This window comes from Etheostoma spectabile, unplaced genomic scaffold, assembly GCF_008692095.1.
Source record: "Etheostoma spectabile isolate EspeVRDwgs_2016 unplaced genomic scaffold, UIUC_Espe_1.0 scaffold458, whole genome shotgun sequence".
NCBI lineage: Eukaryota > Metazoa > Chordata > Actinopteri > Perciformes > Percidae > Etheostoma > Etheostoma spectabile.
The window spans coordinates 173644-189108 of record NW_022605613.1 but is presented as its reverse complement, the minus strand read 5'-3'; the positions used below and the strand labels follow the sequence as shown (position 1 = coordinate 189108).

At 46.5% G+C, this 15465-nt stretch overlaps 2 protein-coding genes across 2 annotated transcripts in view; both read right to left on the bottom strand.

Annotated features, from left to right (window-relative positions):
- jakmip3 (Janus kinase and microtubule interacting protein 3) overlaps window positions 1–12703 on the bottom strand; it is a gene marked incomplete in the record, with an annotated part of 60184 nt that extends 47481 nt beyond the window's left edge. Inside the window, 4 exon segments of the mRNA XM_032511754.1 lie at window positions 9182–9413; window positions 10597–10839; window positions 11408–11610; window positions 12391–12703. Of these exon segments, the coding sequence (XP_032367645.1) occupies window positions 9182–9413; window positions 10597–10839; window positions 11408–11542 (610 nt within the window).
- Window positions 12704–13314: 611 nt separating this feature from the next.
- Window positions 13315–15465, bottom strand: part of tcerg1l (transcription elongation regulator 1 like) — a gene marked incomplete in the record, with an annotated part of 12429 nt that continues 10278 nt past the window's right edge. Inside the window, 1 exon segment of the mRNA XM_032511760.1 lies at window positions 13315–14238. Coding sequence (XP_032367651.1) covers window positions 14082–14238 — 157 coding nt within the window.

The window sequence follows — 15465 nt, the reverse complement described above, 5'->3', positions numbered from 1 at the left end:
GGCGGAACCCAGGCGGACCCAGGCGACCCGTGGACCCAGGCGGACCCAGGCGCCAGCACCACACGCACCAGGCGGCAACCCCCAGCAGAAACAAACCAGAAACAGACAGAGACCCAAGGCCCTGGAACCACACCACAGCGCCAACCCCGGAAGCCACAAGTCGACCCAGACGCATGCTGGGAAACGGGCTTCTCACTGATTTAACACCTGATTGGTTTACAACATTGGACGTTTTTATATAAACTTTTTATTGTTTCTGAGGGATTTTAACTCTTTTGGTCTGATTAAAGACTTATTGTGTCCAGAATCATGTTGAGGCTGATAAGACGTTTAGAGTCAGAGACTAACCTGATCCCAGATCTTCTCCAGTCTGGTGTTAATTAAACAAGGAGAACATTCTGAGATCTACTCTGTCATCGTTAAACAGCTGGAGACTGGGACCAGTGGATGGGGTCTGGTTATAGTTTAGTTAAACGTGAATCGCACCACAGTGTTTTATACACTTCCTGTCCAGTCTGAAGGAGCTGGACTTGGCTGGAAACTGTCCCCGTTCACGCTCTGGGCCTGAGGCCATTTTTACGTTTATTTCCGTCTGATTCTTTTATATAACTGTAAACATCAACCCTGTTGTTCTACAGTCAAGATATGAACATCATTGTTTCAGGACAAACTGGTGATTAGAATATTGTGGTTGCAGTGAGGTACTGGCATGTTTAAAAATGGTGTAGGGCCTTAAAGATAATAAAAAATACATAAATCTTCCAGAGAGTATGATAAGCCAGACAAATAAGTAAAAACCTCTAAAACACTTCTATATGTCTTGGAGTCACACTGTGAAGAAATAATCACTATAACTTATACAGTTGACAAAATACATGCATTATTTCCAAAAAAGTCAAGAGTTTTGCGTCTCATGACATTTACTTATGCCAATAATAACATAAATGTCATATTTATTGATATTGACAACCCACAGCAATGTGTATACAAGCAAATATGTGTCTAAATATTGCATTATTTGGCCTTCCATAGAGTCTACTAGGCATTTTTGTCCCCTCTGGCCCTTCCTACAAGAGGGTGCCTTTATCTCCCATATGATGGGCATGTACTTCCTGAAACCATAGACGGGACGACAGGGCAGAGATGGAGGAACGAGCCAGCGGCAGAAATGAGCCAAAACGCTATGAATTATGGCATAAGTGGATCAATCTTGGTATATAACAGTATGGTTTAAAGCCCAAGAGGCTGAAGTTTCCAGGCTGGATAGAAAACCCCCTGTAGAGGCTAGAAAGACCCGGAAAAGACCGCCGTAAAGCCGATAACGTCAGGATTCAAACGAAACCAAAAGTGAGTAAATCGTTGCCGGTTCAAAAGTTATTAAACTATGAATCAGAGGTACTTTTAACTCGTGGGCTAGAGGGTTTGACCGCAGCTTTTTGTCCCCCCCCCCCCCCCCCCCCCGCTGCTGCCGCCTCTCTGTCCACTTTCAGGCGAGGCGCAGTTCATCTCCTATTCACTGCAAAAATGTTACTATGGTCACTGAGTGGCATTAAATGACTTTTGGCAATATTGAATGTTGTTATTGTTATGGGTGTATTGTTGATGGGTGTTTATGTTGGGTTGTTAGTTGTATGGTGTTATGGGCATTTGGTTATCCATGAGTTCGAGCAGGAAGAGGCGGGGCTTACAGTGTGAGGAGCGATATTAGAGGCGGAGTTAGGGGATTGGCCAGTTGGCTTAGTCCCCGCCCTTGCTGAGTTTCTCAGGGCTGCGATTGATGCTCAGCAGCCTGAGTCTGCAGCTGGAGCTGCGTGGTTGTCCCGACTGCAGCCCAGGGCCTTGTCCAACACACTGAACCGCTCGGTCCTTCAGCTTTATCTCAATCATCTACCACACAGGCAGACAACGGTTAGAGACGAGGGTTAGAGGACAGACAAGTTAGAGAGACGAACGGGTTAGAGACAGACGGGTTAAGGACAGACAGGTTAGAGACAGACAGGTTAGAGACAGCCCAGGGCCTTGTCCAACAGACCGCCGGATCCTTCAGCTTTTTCATCATATCAACACCACAGGCAGACAGACGGGTTAGAGGACAGACAGTGTTAGAGAAGACGGTTAGAGACAGAGGTTAGAGACAGCCCCAGGGCCTGTGCCAACACATGACCGCTCGGTCCTAGCTTTATCTCATCCATCTACACACCAGGCAGACAAACGGTTAGAGACAGACGGGTTGAGACAGACAGTTAGACAGAGGGTTAGAGACAGAGGGTTAAGACAGACAGGTTAGAGACAGACAGGTTAGACAGCCCCAGGGGCTTGTCCAACACACTGACCCGGCTCGGTCCTTCAGCTTTATCTCATCCATCTCCACACAGGCAGACAGACGGGTGAGACAGACAGTTAGAGACAGACGGGTTAGAGACAGACAGGGTTAGAGACAGCCCAGGGCCTGTGCAACACACGGACCGCTCGGTCCTTCAGCTTTATCTCATCTTAACACACAGGCAGGAGACGGTTAGAGACCGACAGGGAGAGACAACGGGTGAGAGACAGACAGGTTGAGACAGCCCAGGGCCTTGTCCAACACACTGACCGCTCGGTCTTCAGCTTTATCTCATCCATCTACACACACAGCAGGAACAAACGGGTTAGAGACCGACGGGTTAGAGACAGACCATATAGGACAGACGGGTTAGCGACAGGACGGTTAGAGACGACGGTTAGAAGAAGACCAGGTTAGAGACAGACAGTTTAGAGACAGACAGTAGACGACAGTGGACAGGTTAGAGACAGACGGTTAGAGACAGGGACGGTTAGAGACAGAACGGTTAGACGACAAAGGTTAGAACAGACAGGTAGACACAGACAGTTAGACCAGTTACAACTCCAGGAAAGGAGCATAATGGATGTTGATGAGAACCACTGCAGATCTGCTGGGTGGGGACATGTTTGGGTTTTTATCTCACAAATGTTTCACATAATATATATGTACATATTGTGTGTGGTGTTTGTCTATGTACTTGATTATGTACTATGTATCTGATATGTAATATTGATATGTAACTGTAAGGTAATGACTATGTATGTATGTAACTATGTATGTAGTATAGTATGTGTAGTAATATGTAGTGATAGTAACTATGTATGATATGTATATGTATGCTGATATGTAAAGATGTATGGATATGTAACTTGTATGGTAATATGTCTGTATATGTAAATTATGTATCTGATATGTAACTGATGTATGTGATTCTATGTAAACTAGTATGTGATATGTAACTAGTATGATATGTAACTAGTATGATTATGTACTATGTATGTGATATGTACTATGTATGTGATATGTAACTATGTATAGTGACTAGGGTGTGTAATATGTATGTGATATGTAAACTATGTTATGATATGTAACTATGTATGTGATATGTAACTTGTATGTGTAGTAATATGTATGCTGGATAGGTAAACTATGTATACTGTATGTAACTATGTATCTGATATGTAACTATGTATGTGATATGTGTCTATGTATCTGATGTATGTCTATGTATCTGATGTACTGTATGTCTTTATGTATGTATGTATGTATCTGATGTACTATGTCTGATTTCAGTACCCGTCCTCCACTGAAGAAAAGGAAACAGAGTGGGTTCTGTCTGTCTGAGGGTTGGTGTACCAGTCTGTGGCTGACTCTAACAGACTTAACAGACTCTTTCATTGTGTTCCACCAGTCTGTGTCTGATATATATATATACATATATATATATATATATATATATATATATAAAATAATATATATATATATATACTTATGGAGATGTGCTGACGTATATCTGATGTATGTCTGGGTGGTGTACCAGACATACATCGATTACCAGACTCTACTAGGCTCTAACAGGCTCTATCAGACTATCAGCCTAGACTTAACAGCTCTAACAGGCCTATAGACCTAACGGCCTATCAGACTCACAGGCTCTACAGGTCTAACAGGCTCTATCGACTCTAACAGGCTATATCAGGACTCTTAAAATGCTCTTTAGACTCTATCAGACTCTACAGGCTCTATCCGACTTTAAAATGCTCTTTTAGACTCTACAGACTCTAACAGGCTCTATCAGACTCCAAAGGCTCTAACAGACTATTACATGCTCTAACAGCTCTATCAGACTAAACAGGCTATAACAGCTCTAAAATGCTCTTTAGACTCTATCAGACTCTAACAGGCTCTATCAGACTCCAAAGGCTCTTAAACAGACCTTAACATGCTTAACGGCTCTATCAGGACTCTAACAGGCTCTACAGACTTCTTAAAATGCTCTTTTAAGACTCTTCAGACTCTTCAGGCTGTATCAGACTCCAAAAGGCTCTAACAGACTCTAACAGACTCTAACAGGCTCTATCAGACTCTAGGCTTAAAAGACTCGTAAAAATGCTCTACAGACTCTACGAGCTCATCAGGACTCTAACAGGTCTATCAGGACACTATTAAGATGGTCTCTAACACCCAAAACCACATGACTCTATAAGACCTGGTCTCTAAGCCAAATTACTCTATCAAGATCTGGTCTCTAACACCCAAAACCAAATTACTCTATTGAGATCTGGTCTCTACACACCCAAATCCAATATATAATATAATAATACTAATAATAATAACCATTATATTTCAAGCGCCTTTCTTACACTCAAGGACGCTTTACCAGACCATAAAAGACAGTACAGGAACAAGAAGTCGGAAAAAAATAACTACCTCTATTGAGACACATGACGGGTCCTGCGTGCAAGAACATAGGATAACGGGATTACCCGGGATATTCAAGTTCTATCACGGAATTAGGCTTCGACTACCGGTTGCACGAAACCAGATTGACTTAAGCCAGCCAAGTAACCATGGAGATTTATTCTTTGCGGCAGCCTGGTCCAGAGCAGGCCAACACACGCCGCGGACCCACAGCCGGCAAGCCCAGCCACAGCGGCGCCAACAGCCGTGGCCAACAGCCGGGCCAAAGCCGGGGGGCCACAACAGCCGTGCTAAGATTAATCCTGGAGTCACTGTGTTCAATCAGCTGCCGTCTGATCCTAAAAACGTGTTTACATTATTGCGTTGTCTTCTTCATGTGTTCTGCTTTATTTTTATTAACATACATCGCTCCTTGTCTCTATTGTTGTCGTGAGTTTTGATTTAAACCCTACTACACTGTTAGATGGTTCGGATGGTTGACCTGGCACCTGAGAGCGGAGTAGTGGACTTTTCCGGTGGGTCGGTACGTCTCGGCTGCCTGGTGTGCGGCCGAGCCCGGTGGCTGCTGCCCGGTGGCGTGCGGTGCCGGGCGGGGCCGGTGGCCTGGTGCCGGTGCGGCTGGTGGCCGGTGCCGGTGGGCCGGCGGTGGCCGGTGGCTGCTGCCCGTGCGTGGCGGTGCGGGCCGGTGGCTGTGCGAGTGGCCGGTGGGCCGGTGGTGCTGCGCCGGTGGCCGGTGGCCGCGCCCCTGGCGGGGCTGCCCGTGTGCGGCCTCGTGCCACGCTGGCACTGGTGGCCGGGCGCTGCCGGTGGCCGGTGGCCGCTGCCCGGTGGGCTGCCGTGCGGTGCCGCTGCCCGTGCGGTGGCGCGCCGTGGCTGCTGGCCCGCCAGCGACCTGTGCTCCGTCAGTGTCACTCTCTCTGTGAACGTAGAGATGAGCAGCGCAGCGTCGTGGTCTCAGCTTCAGGTTTCTACAGGACGCTCCGGAGATTAAGTGTGACGATATTAATGTAGAGATATTCCAGATGATATTAATGTAGTTATATTCCCAGATGATATTACCTGTACTGGTCAGAGACCAATACATTCATGATTTATGTTCTTGTTGCTTGTCCTTCTCTAATAAAGGGTAGTTTGTGTTACTCCTTAATAAGTAAGCCTAATGTTTTTTATTATAGCACATGGTTTCATAACCTTCTCATTAGTCTCCCATACCTGGACCAATAACGTGTCTATACACAGCACGTATGTAGTGGAGTTATCATTCATCTCACTGGGAACACCACAATGCTTCTTCATCTTTTTATTTTGGTGCGGTCACTTGTCAGAAGAATAAAAAATCATGAATATTGTTTTACATATGCTCACAGCGTGTATTGAAGTCACTTCTTTTTCTAGTTGTTGTCCTTTCTGATTGTCTGTAGGAACATTAATGTACAAAGAATTAGAAATAGCTTATAGAGATGTGGTGCATAGGATGTAAAAACATGTTTCTACACGTTTGTGAATAAGGGTTTGACATTAGCCTAGAAGTCCGTAGGTCCATTTTCGAGGAACATTAGTTCCTCTCGCTCTCTTTTAAGGCAAAAGCTAAAATAAACATTTATTTAGAGTGCTTTGTTGGTAGGCTTGGTCAAATAACTTTACCAGTAAAACCAGCACATTTATCACTAAAGAATAGAAACATGAAACTAATAGATATTTAAAGCAATTAAAACAACAGTGTAGCCTACAACTGTTGTAAAAAGTGGAGTGGATAGAGCGGTAAGGAGATTTTTTAATACATACACATCAATGGGTCCGCTATGCGGGCTTTTCTCTCCGTTTGAGCCATGTTTCCCTTTTTGATATATCTTCCCTCCTCGTTACTTTCCATATTATATCTTCTCCTCCTCGTTACTGTCATTAGAAGATGCTGCATGGGTGAAACATCTGGCGCATGGTCATCTGGATCAGGAAATGGGATCGATACCGTGGTTATCTGAGAAAGCCGAGAACGTGCACTTCTTGGCTATATCTACACTGGCTGGACATAGCTCACATGTTCATCCTGGTTATCTCCACCGGGCTGGAATAGCTCCACAGTTCATCGGTTATCTCACCTGGATGGACATAGCTCCACAGTGATTCCTGCTATCTCCACCTGGCTGGACATAGTCCCACCTGTTCATCTTGGTTATCTCCACCTGGTGGACAGAGCTCCACTGTTCATCCTGGTTATTCTCCACCGGGTGGACAGAGCTCCACCTGTTCATGCCTGGTTATCTCACCTGGTTCACCTGGCTATCTACACCTGGCTGGACTAGCTCCACTGTTCATCTGTTTCTCCACTGGCGGGACATAGCTCCACCTGTTCATCCTGGTTATCTCACCTGGCTGGACCTAGCTCCACCTGTTATCTTGGTTATCTCCACCTGGCTGGACATAGCTCCACCTGGTACATATGGTGATTCCACCTGGCTGGAATAGCTACACTGTTATCCTGGCTATCTCCACCTGTGGGACATAGCTCCACCTGTTCATTGCTGTTATCTGCCACCTGGTGGACAGAGCTCCACCTGTTCATCTGGTTATCTCCACTGGCTGGACAGAGCTCCACTGTTATCCTGGTTATCTCCACCTGTTCATCCTGGTATACTACAACCTGGCTGGACATAGCTCCACCTGGTTCATCCTGGTTATCTACACCTGGCTGGACAAGCTCCACTGTTCATACTGGTTATCTCCACCTGGTGGACATGCACTTCATCCGGCTACTCCCTGGCTGGATAAGCTCCACCTGTTCACATGGTGATCTCACGGCTGGAAAGTCCCTGTCATCCTGGTTATTCCACTGGCGGGGATAGCTACCTGTTATCCTGGCTCGGCAAACGGGCAACCGATTAAGCCGGATAAGCATTTCACACTAAGTCAAGCTGCGTTTTTCATTTCTGGATATCTTTATTCTACTTTGTGCACAGGCTGGTCTCTAAACACAAAAACCAATATTACTCTGTGGAGATCTGGTCTTTAAAGCCTAGTTCAGGACCAAGATGCAATGAGACAAACTGGAGTGCAAAAGTGTGTGTGTCTGTAGTGTGTAATTTGTGTGTGTGTGTGTGTGTGAGTGTGGTGTGTGGTGTGTGAGAGTGGGTGTGTCTGTGTTTGTGGGTGTGTGTGTGTGAGGTGTGTGTGTGCGTGTGCCTGGGTGTGGGTGTGAGGTGTTGGGTGTGTTGAGGGGTGTGGTGTGTGTGAGTGTGTGTGTTGAGTGTGTTGATGTGTGTTTTGTGGGGTGAGTGTGGTCTGTGTGGTGTGTTTGTGTGTGTGAGTGTGTGTGTGTGTGTGTGGTCTATCTGTGTGTTGTCTGGTGTCTTGTGTGTGTGGGTGTGAGTGTGTGTGTGGTTGTGTGTGTGTGATGGTGTGGTGAGTGTGTGTGTTGTGAGGGTGTGTGCATGTGTGTCTTGTGGCGTATGAGTGTGCGTGTTTGTGTGTGTGTGTGTGTGTGTGTTTGTGTGTGTGCGTGTGTGTGTGTGGTGGTGTGTGTGTGAGTGTGTGTGTGTGTGTGAGTGTGTGAGTGTGTGTGGGTGGTGTGTGCGGTGGGTCTGTGTGCGTGTGAGTGGGTGTGTGCGTGTGTGTGTGTGTGGGTGTGTGGTGGGTGTGTGTGTGAGTTGTGTGCATGTGTGTCTTTGTGCGTTATGACGTGTGCGTTGTGTGGTGTGTTGTGTGTGGTGTGTGTGGTGGTGTGTGTGGTCTGTGAGTGTGTGTGTGTGTGTGTGGGGTTTGTGTGTGTGTGTGTTGTGTGTGAGTGTGTGTGTGTGTCTGTGAGTGTGCGTGTGGCTGTGTGTGTGTGTGTGTGTGTGATTGTTGGTGTGTGTGTGTGAGTGTGTGTGTGTGTATGTGAGTGTTGCGTGTGCCTGTGTGTGGTGTGTGTGGTGTGAGTGTGTGCTGTGTGTGTGTGTTGGTGTGTGTGAGTGGGTGTGTGGTGTGTGCGTGTTTGTTTTTTTTTGGGGGGTGTGTGTGTGTGTGTGTGCGCGTGTGTGTGTGTGTGTGAGTGTGTGTGAAGTGTGGTGGTGTGTGGCTGTGAGTGTGCGTGTGCCTGTGTGTGTGTGTGTGTGTGTGTGTGGTGTGTGTGTGTGGTCTGTGTGTGTGTTGGGTTGGGTGTGTGTGAGTGTGTGTGTGTGTGTGAGTGTGTGTGTGAGAGTGTGTGTGTGGTGATGTGAGTTGGGTGGGCTGTGTGAGGGTGTGTGAGTGGTGTGTGTGTGTGTGTGTGGTGTGTGTCTGTGTGTGTGTGGTGTGTGAGTGTGTGTGAGGTGTGTGTGTGTGTCTGTGAGTGTGCGTGTGCCTGTGTGTGTGTGTGTGTGTGTGTGTGTGAGTGTGGTGTGTGTGTGTGGTGTTGTGGTGTGTGTGTGTTGTCTGTGTGTGTGTGGGAGTGTGTGTGTCTGGGATCCGGTCTACCGACGGGGATCTCCCTCTCACAGTCCCTCTTGGTGCGGTTCAGCTCCTCCTGGTGCTGGTGATGAGCCGATCGTAGCTCGGCTGCTCGTGCCTGGCAGGCCTGCTGAGCCGAGGCCAGAGCCTCCTCAGCTGATCTCCTCGCACTGCGCAGGTCATGTGACTCCTGCTGCAGGCGGCAACGCTCCATGTCCCAGCTCCTCCTCGCCTCCTCGCCCTCCGCCAGCAGGGCGCTGCGCACCTGGGGGACATGGTCAGGTATTAACACCTGGACATAGTCAGGTATTAACACCTGGACATGGTTAGGTATTAACACCTGGACATGGTTAGGTATTAACACCTGGATATGGTCAGTTACTAACACCTGGACATGGTTAGGTATTAACACCTGGACATGGTTAGGTATTAACACCTGGACATGGTTAGGTATTAACACCTGGATATGGTCAGTTACTAACACCTGGACATGGTTAGGTATTAACACCTGGACATTGTCAGGTATTAACACCTGGACATGGTTAGGTATTAACACCTGGACATAGTCAGGTATTAACACCTGGACATGGTTAGGTATTAACACCTGGACATGGTCAGGTATTAACACCTGGACATGGTCAGGTACTAACACCTGGACATGGTCAGGTACTCACACCTGGACATGGTCAGGTACTAACACCTGTACATGGTCAGGTATTAACACCTGGACATGGTTAGGTATTAACACCTGGACATAGTCAGGTATTAACACCTGGACATAGTCAGGTATTAACACCTGGACATGGTTAGGTATTAATACCTGGACATAGTCATGTATTAACGCCTGGACATGGTTAGGTATTAACACCTGGACATGGTCAGGTATTAACACCTGGACATTGTCAGGTATTAACACCTGGACATGGTTAGGTATTAACACCTGGACATGGTCAGGTATTAACACCTGGACATTGTCAGGTATTAACACCTGGACATGGTTAGGTATTAACACCTGGACATGGTTAGGTATTAACACCTGGACATGGTCAGGTATTAACACCTGGACATAGTCAGGTATTAACACCTGGACATGGTTAGGTACTCACACCTGGACATGGTTAGGTACTAACACCTGTACATGGTCAGGTATTAACACCTGGACATGGTTAGGTACTCACACCTGGACATGGTTAGGTACTAACACCTGTACATGGTCAGGTATTAACACCTGGACATGGTTAGGTATAAACTGTCAGAGAGATAGACCAACAGATAGGTAGACAGGTAGATAGCTACACAGAAAGACAGTAAGACAGATAAACAGACAGACAGACAGGTAGACACATAGACCAACAGACAGGTAGACAGACAGGAAGACAGATAGACCAAGAGACAGGAAGACAGCTACACAGACAGACCGATAGACAGATAAAGAGACAGACAGGTACCTTGTCTGTGGATCCGTCCCTCAGCGTTAGCACCAGTCCGTTCAGACGCTGAATCTCTCCATCTTTGATCTTGATGACTCTCATCAGCTCCATCTCGTGTTGCCGTAGTAACGTCTCCCTGGTGACGGCCAGCTCCTTTTGCTTCTCCTCATGCAGTTTGGTCCTCAGCTCCGTCACGGCGACTGTTGCTCGGTGATGCTCCGCCTTGACCTCCTGACTCTTCTCTCTCTCCAGACGGCTGACCTGCAGCAACACAGTCACACAGCTGGAGTCTGGTCTGGTGGTCTAGAGAGTCTGGTCTGATGCTCTGAAGCGTCTGGTCTGATGGTCTGGAGCGTCTGGTCGGATGGTCTAGAGTGTCTGAGCTCATGGTCTGTCTGGTCTGGTCTCATGATCTCATGGTCTGTATGGTCTGATGGTCTAGAGTGTCTGGTGTCATGGTCTGTCTGGTCTGAGGGTCTAGAGTTTCTGGTCTCATGGTCCGTCTGATCTGGTCTCAAGGTCTGTCTTGTCTCACGGTCTGGTGGGTCTGATCTGATGGTCTAGATTTTCTGGTCTGATGGTCTGTTGGGTCTGGGGCGGTGTGAAAGCTAATTGAACTCTGGTGTCTAACAGGGACCTCACAGAGCTCCAGAGTCCAGTTCACTTCCGACTAGAATGATCTGACCCAAATCCAGGAAGAAAACAAAAACAACGAGACCTTCTCTAACCCCCCAGAGACCATCTCACCCAAACCTCAGCAAGTCTACAGAACTACAGGTGTGAAAGCTATAAGAGACCCCAGGAGGATTCTGGGGGCATGAGTCCTTACCTTGTTCTTCTCATGTTGTAGTTCTATCTGGATGTCAGTCAATTTGGCTCTCAGCTCTTCATTGGCTGCTTGAAGCGTTGCCATGGCGTCAGGTCGGTCCCCCTTGCCTCTCCCCGCTGCTCCTCTCTTTGACATCCCCCCCAACTGCAGGCTCCGCCCCCCAAAAAGCTGCCTGTCAACCGCAGGTTAGACTACATCTGGACCTGTCCAAACACAGAAGAAGAAACATCTGGACCTGTCCACCTCAGACGTTACAGAAGTCTCTCGTTAGCACCTCGTTAGCATCTCGGAGGCTACTTGTTGTAAAGTGATGCATGTGTGACTCACATCTGCCCTCTCCTCCCACTGGACAATGACATATACAATGTAGCTTACATCTCACTCCTGTGTCCCACAATGCATTGCGGTTGTGTTCTCCCCGAGGAGAGTCTTTGGTGTATGAATGGAAGTCGTTAAAGTTTCAGCATTTTCCGTGTTTGACATGATAGAGGCCGAGCTTTCATTTGTTTCTGTCGCAGCAGATGTTACAATAATAAAACAAAACTACATACAGTATCTATCTATACAGTATATATGTATATATATATATATATATATATATATATATATATATATACATGTATGTACTGTATATACATATATAATAATCTAAATAGAATGTTAAGAGTTTGAAATCATTGGATGTGACTCAGTCAGGGGGGGGGGGGTTAAACCAGTAGACATCCGTCTTCCATTCATCATTAAAGCTGACTAAAGGATGGAAACTGCCCCCCCCCCCCCCCCCCCCCCCCCCCCCCGTAGGTGCATTCTGGTACCTCAACATACAACCCTGAAGCCCTGGATGCAGGATCAGGAGTACTATCTGGATCAGAAGTACCTACAAAAGGTTGTTCTGCAGCACACACACACACACACACACACACACACACACACACACACAGTGCAGGCCTAACTGAACACATGGAAAGATATAAATCCCTTACCGTCCAATAGGAAGCCTCAGACACCGCATCGCTGAGTGTGTGTGTGTGTGTGTGCGTCTGTGTGTGTGTCAGTAGTTTAACATTCTCAGCAGCTAGCTACACTGCAGCTCACTGAGTGTTTGCTGCCAACATCAGCTGTCTTTTCTTTCTGTCTGTCTCTGTCTGTTACTGTCTGTCTGTGTGTGTGTCTCAGTGTCTCTGTGTCTCAGTGTTAGCAGTTAGCTGCAGTTAGCTGCTGTCAGAGTGTGTGTCTGTGTGTCGGTGCTGTTAGCATCTCTGCAGCCTCTGCTGGCGTCCTCCTCCTCCCAGCATCCTTCAGTGTGACTCACAGCTGAACCCTTCTGTCTTCTCTGTCTCCCTCTGGTGGACACTCACCATCATCTCATCTCTGTCACTCTCTGGTGGACACTCACCATCATCTCATCTCTGTCTCTGGTGGACACTCACCATCATCTCATCTCTGTCACTCTCTGGTGGACACTCACCATCATCTCATCTCTGTCTCTGGTGGACACTCACCATCATCCCTTCTCTGTCTGTCTCTGGTGGACACTCACCATCATCTTATCTCTGTCTCTGGTGGACACTCACCATCATCCCTTCTCTGTCTGTCTCTGGTGGACACTCACCATCATCCCTTCTCTGTCTGTCTCTGTTGAACGACCAGTTTCTGTCCATTCAGTTTGTTTTGTTGACATGAACAAAAAGAACAAGCTTTATTAACTTTCATGTTCTGCAAACTCATAGAAGCATTCATTTATTCCATTCATATAACTAACAACTCGACTTCTCCACGGTGTTTTTAATAGTTTCTGTGCTGTATTCTCTCAGCTGTGAACGTAGTTTTGTACGACAGGTACTGCGGGATGACGATAAGAAATCGGGAATCTGGATCAAAAACAAGACCACAATTTCTGAGGAACAGTTTAATCAAACAGCCAATGAAACGTTAGAACACACAGACACGTCAAAGGAAAAGTAAGGACACGAGAAGACATCCAATCAAAACATCAGGACACCAAATCTTTTTAATCACAGTTCACGGTGGTGCAGACAGGTGAGGGGGCGGGGCTTACGTCACGTCAACGACATCCTGATGTCAAACAGACATACACACGGTCGACAGGAAGGATCAGCTTGGTACAGAAGGGGTGTGTGTGTGTGTGTGTGTGTGTGCGGGGGTGGCTGGCGGGACCAATCAATTCATTTCTCCTGTAAGCATCATTCAGTGATTGGTTCCTTCGCTGCGTTAACTCGTTAACTGGCTGATGAAAACTAGGATGGCTTCAGAAGTTGTTATTAATATTTAATTGTCTTTAATTTACCAGTCTGTAATTAATGTGTATCAGTTGGTCTAATTAATACATGTTGTTATTATCAACAGTTCCGATATCTTCAGATTAGTCTCTTTAGTTTTTAAAATCAAGTTTGATCAGTTCAACTTGGCTCAGATCAGTCCAGATCACATCAGTCAAGATCACATTAGTCCACATCACATCAGTCCACATAACATCAGTCCACTTCACATCAGTCCAGAACCAGAACCCAGTCTGATGCTGCAGGTCTGGGAACCAGCCAGAACCTCTGGTCCTGGTCCCGTGGTCCGGGTCCAGTTTCTCTATAAGACCAAGGAGCGTCTGAACTCTGCATGGGGGCAAAAGGTCCCTCACGGTCCTGGAAGGGTCCCGGTCTCATCTCATTTTCCTCAGCTGGGCTCTGTTCTCCTTGTCCCGTTTCTTTAAGGAAGTGATGTAATGGTGAAAGAGAACTTCCTGTTCCTTCTTCCTGTTCAGGGCTTGGAACCGCTGGTCACCACGGTAACGAGCAGAGAACTCCTTAAAGGTCGACCTGCAGAGAAAAGATCAGAGAAACGCAACAATTAGTTACTATGAGTACTAGAGTACTAGGAGTACTAGAGTACTACCTGCAGGTAGACTAAGTGGTAAATAATGGAGCACCATGAGTACTATGAGTACTAGAGTGATGTGGTGAAGACCAGCCTTCAGTTCTCCCAAGCTCAAAGTGATGATCTCAGGGCAATGGAGTAGAAGGTGGATTCATTTCCATCTCAACTGCAGCAGCTTTCTTCAATGTGCACTACCTCCGAAGTGAATGACCTTGCCTCAAAAATTGATTCCCTTGATAATCAGAGTCGCAGAGATAATCTGATGATTGATGGCTTAACCCAGGATAAGGCATTTGAATCCTGGCCAGACACTGAGAAGAAGGTGAGGGAATTTTTTTATGACAAGAATTGAAATCTGTAGAAATAGAAAGAGCTTATCGTATTGGATACTTGGAAAAGCAAACAACAAAATCAAGACCAATTGTTTTAAAATTTCTACGCTACAAGGACAAAGAACTTATTCTCACTAAGGCGAAGGCTCATCTCATAAACACTGGTGTCTATGTTGATGAAGATGTTTCAGACCGCATTAGGAAGAAGAGGGCCGAACTGGTTCCAGCTATGAAGGAGGCCAGAGAGGGGAAGCTTTGCTGTTATTACCTATGATACTCATAGTTAAACCCCGTCAACAACATCAGGTGTTTAAATAATTCCTGTCATCGTACATGCATGATGACTTCTTCTGATCCAACCCACATGCATGATGACTTCTTCTGATCCAACCCACATGCATGATGACTTCTTCTGATCCAACCCACATGCATGATGATTTCTTCTGATCCAATCCACATGCATGATGATTTCTTCTGATCCAACCCACATGCATGATGATTTCTTCTGATCCAATCCACATGCATGATGATTTCTTCTGATCCAATCCACATGCATGATGATTTCTTCTGATCCAATCCACATGCATGATGATTTCTTCTGATCCAACCCACATGCATGATGACTTCTTCTGATCCAACCCACATGCATGATGATTTCTTCTGATCCAATCCACATGCATGATGATTTCTTCTGATCCAATCCACATGCATGGTGACTTCTTCTGATCCAACCCACATGCATGGTGACTTCTTCTGATCCAATCCACATGCATGATGACTTCTTCTGATCCAATCCACATGCATGATGATTTCTGATCCAGATCAAAACAGTATTCT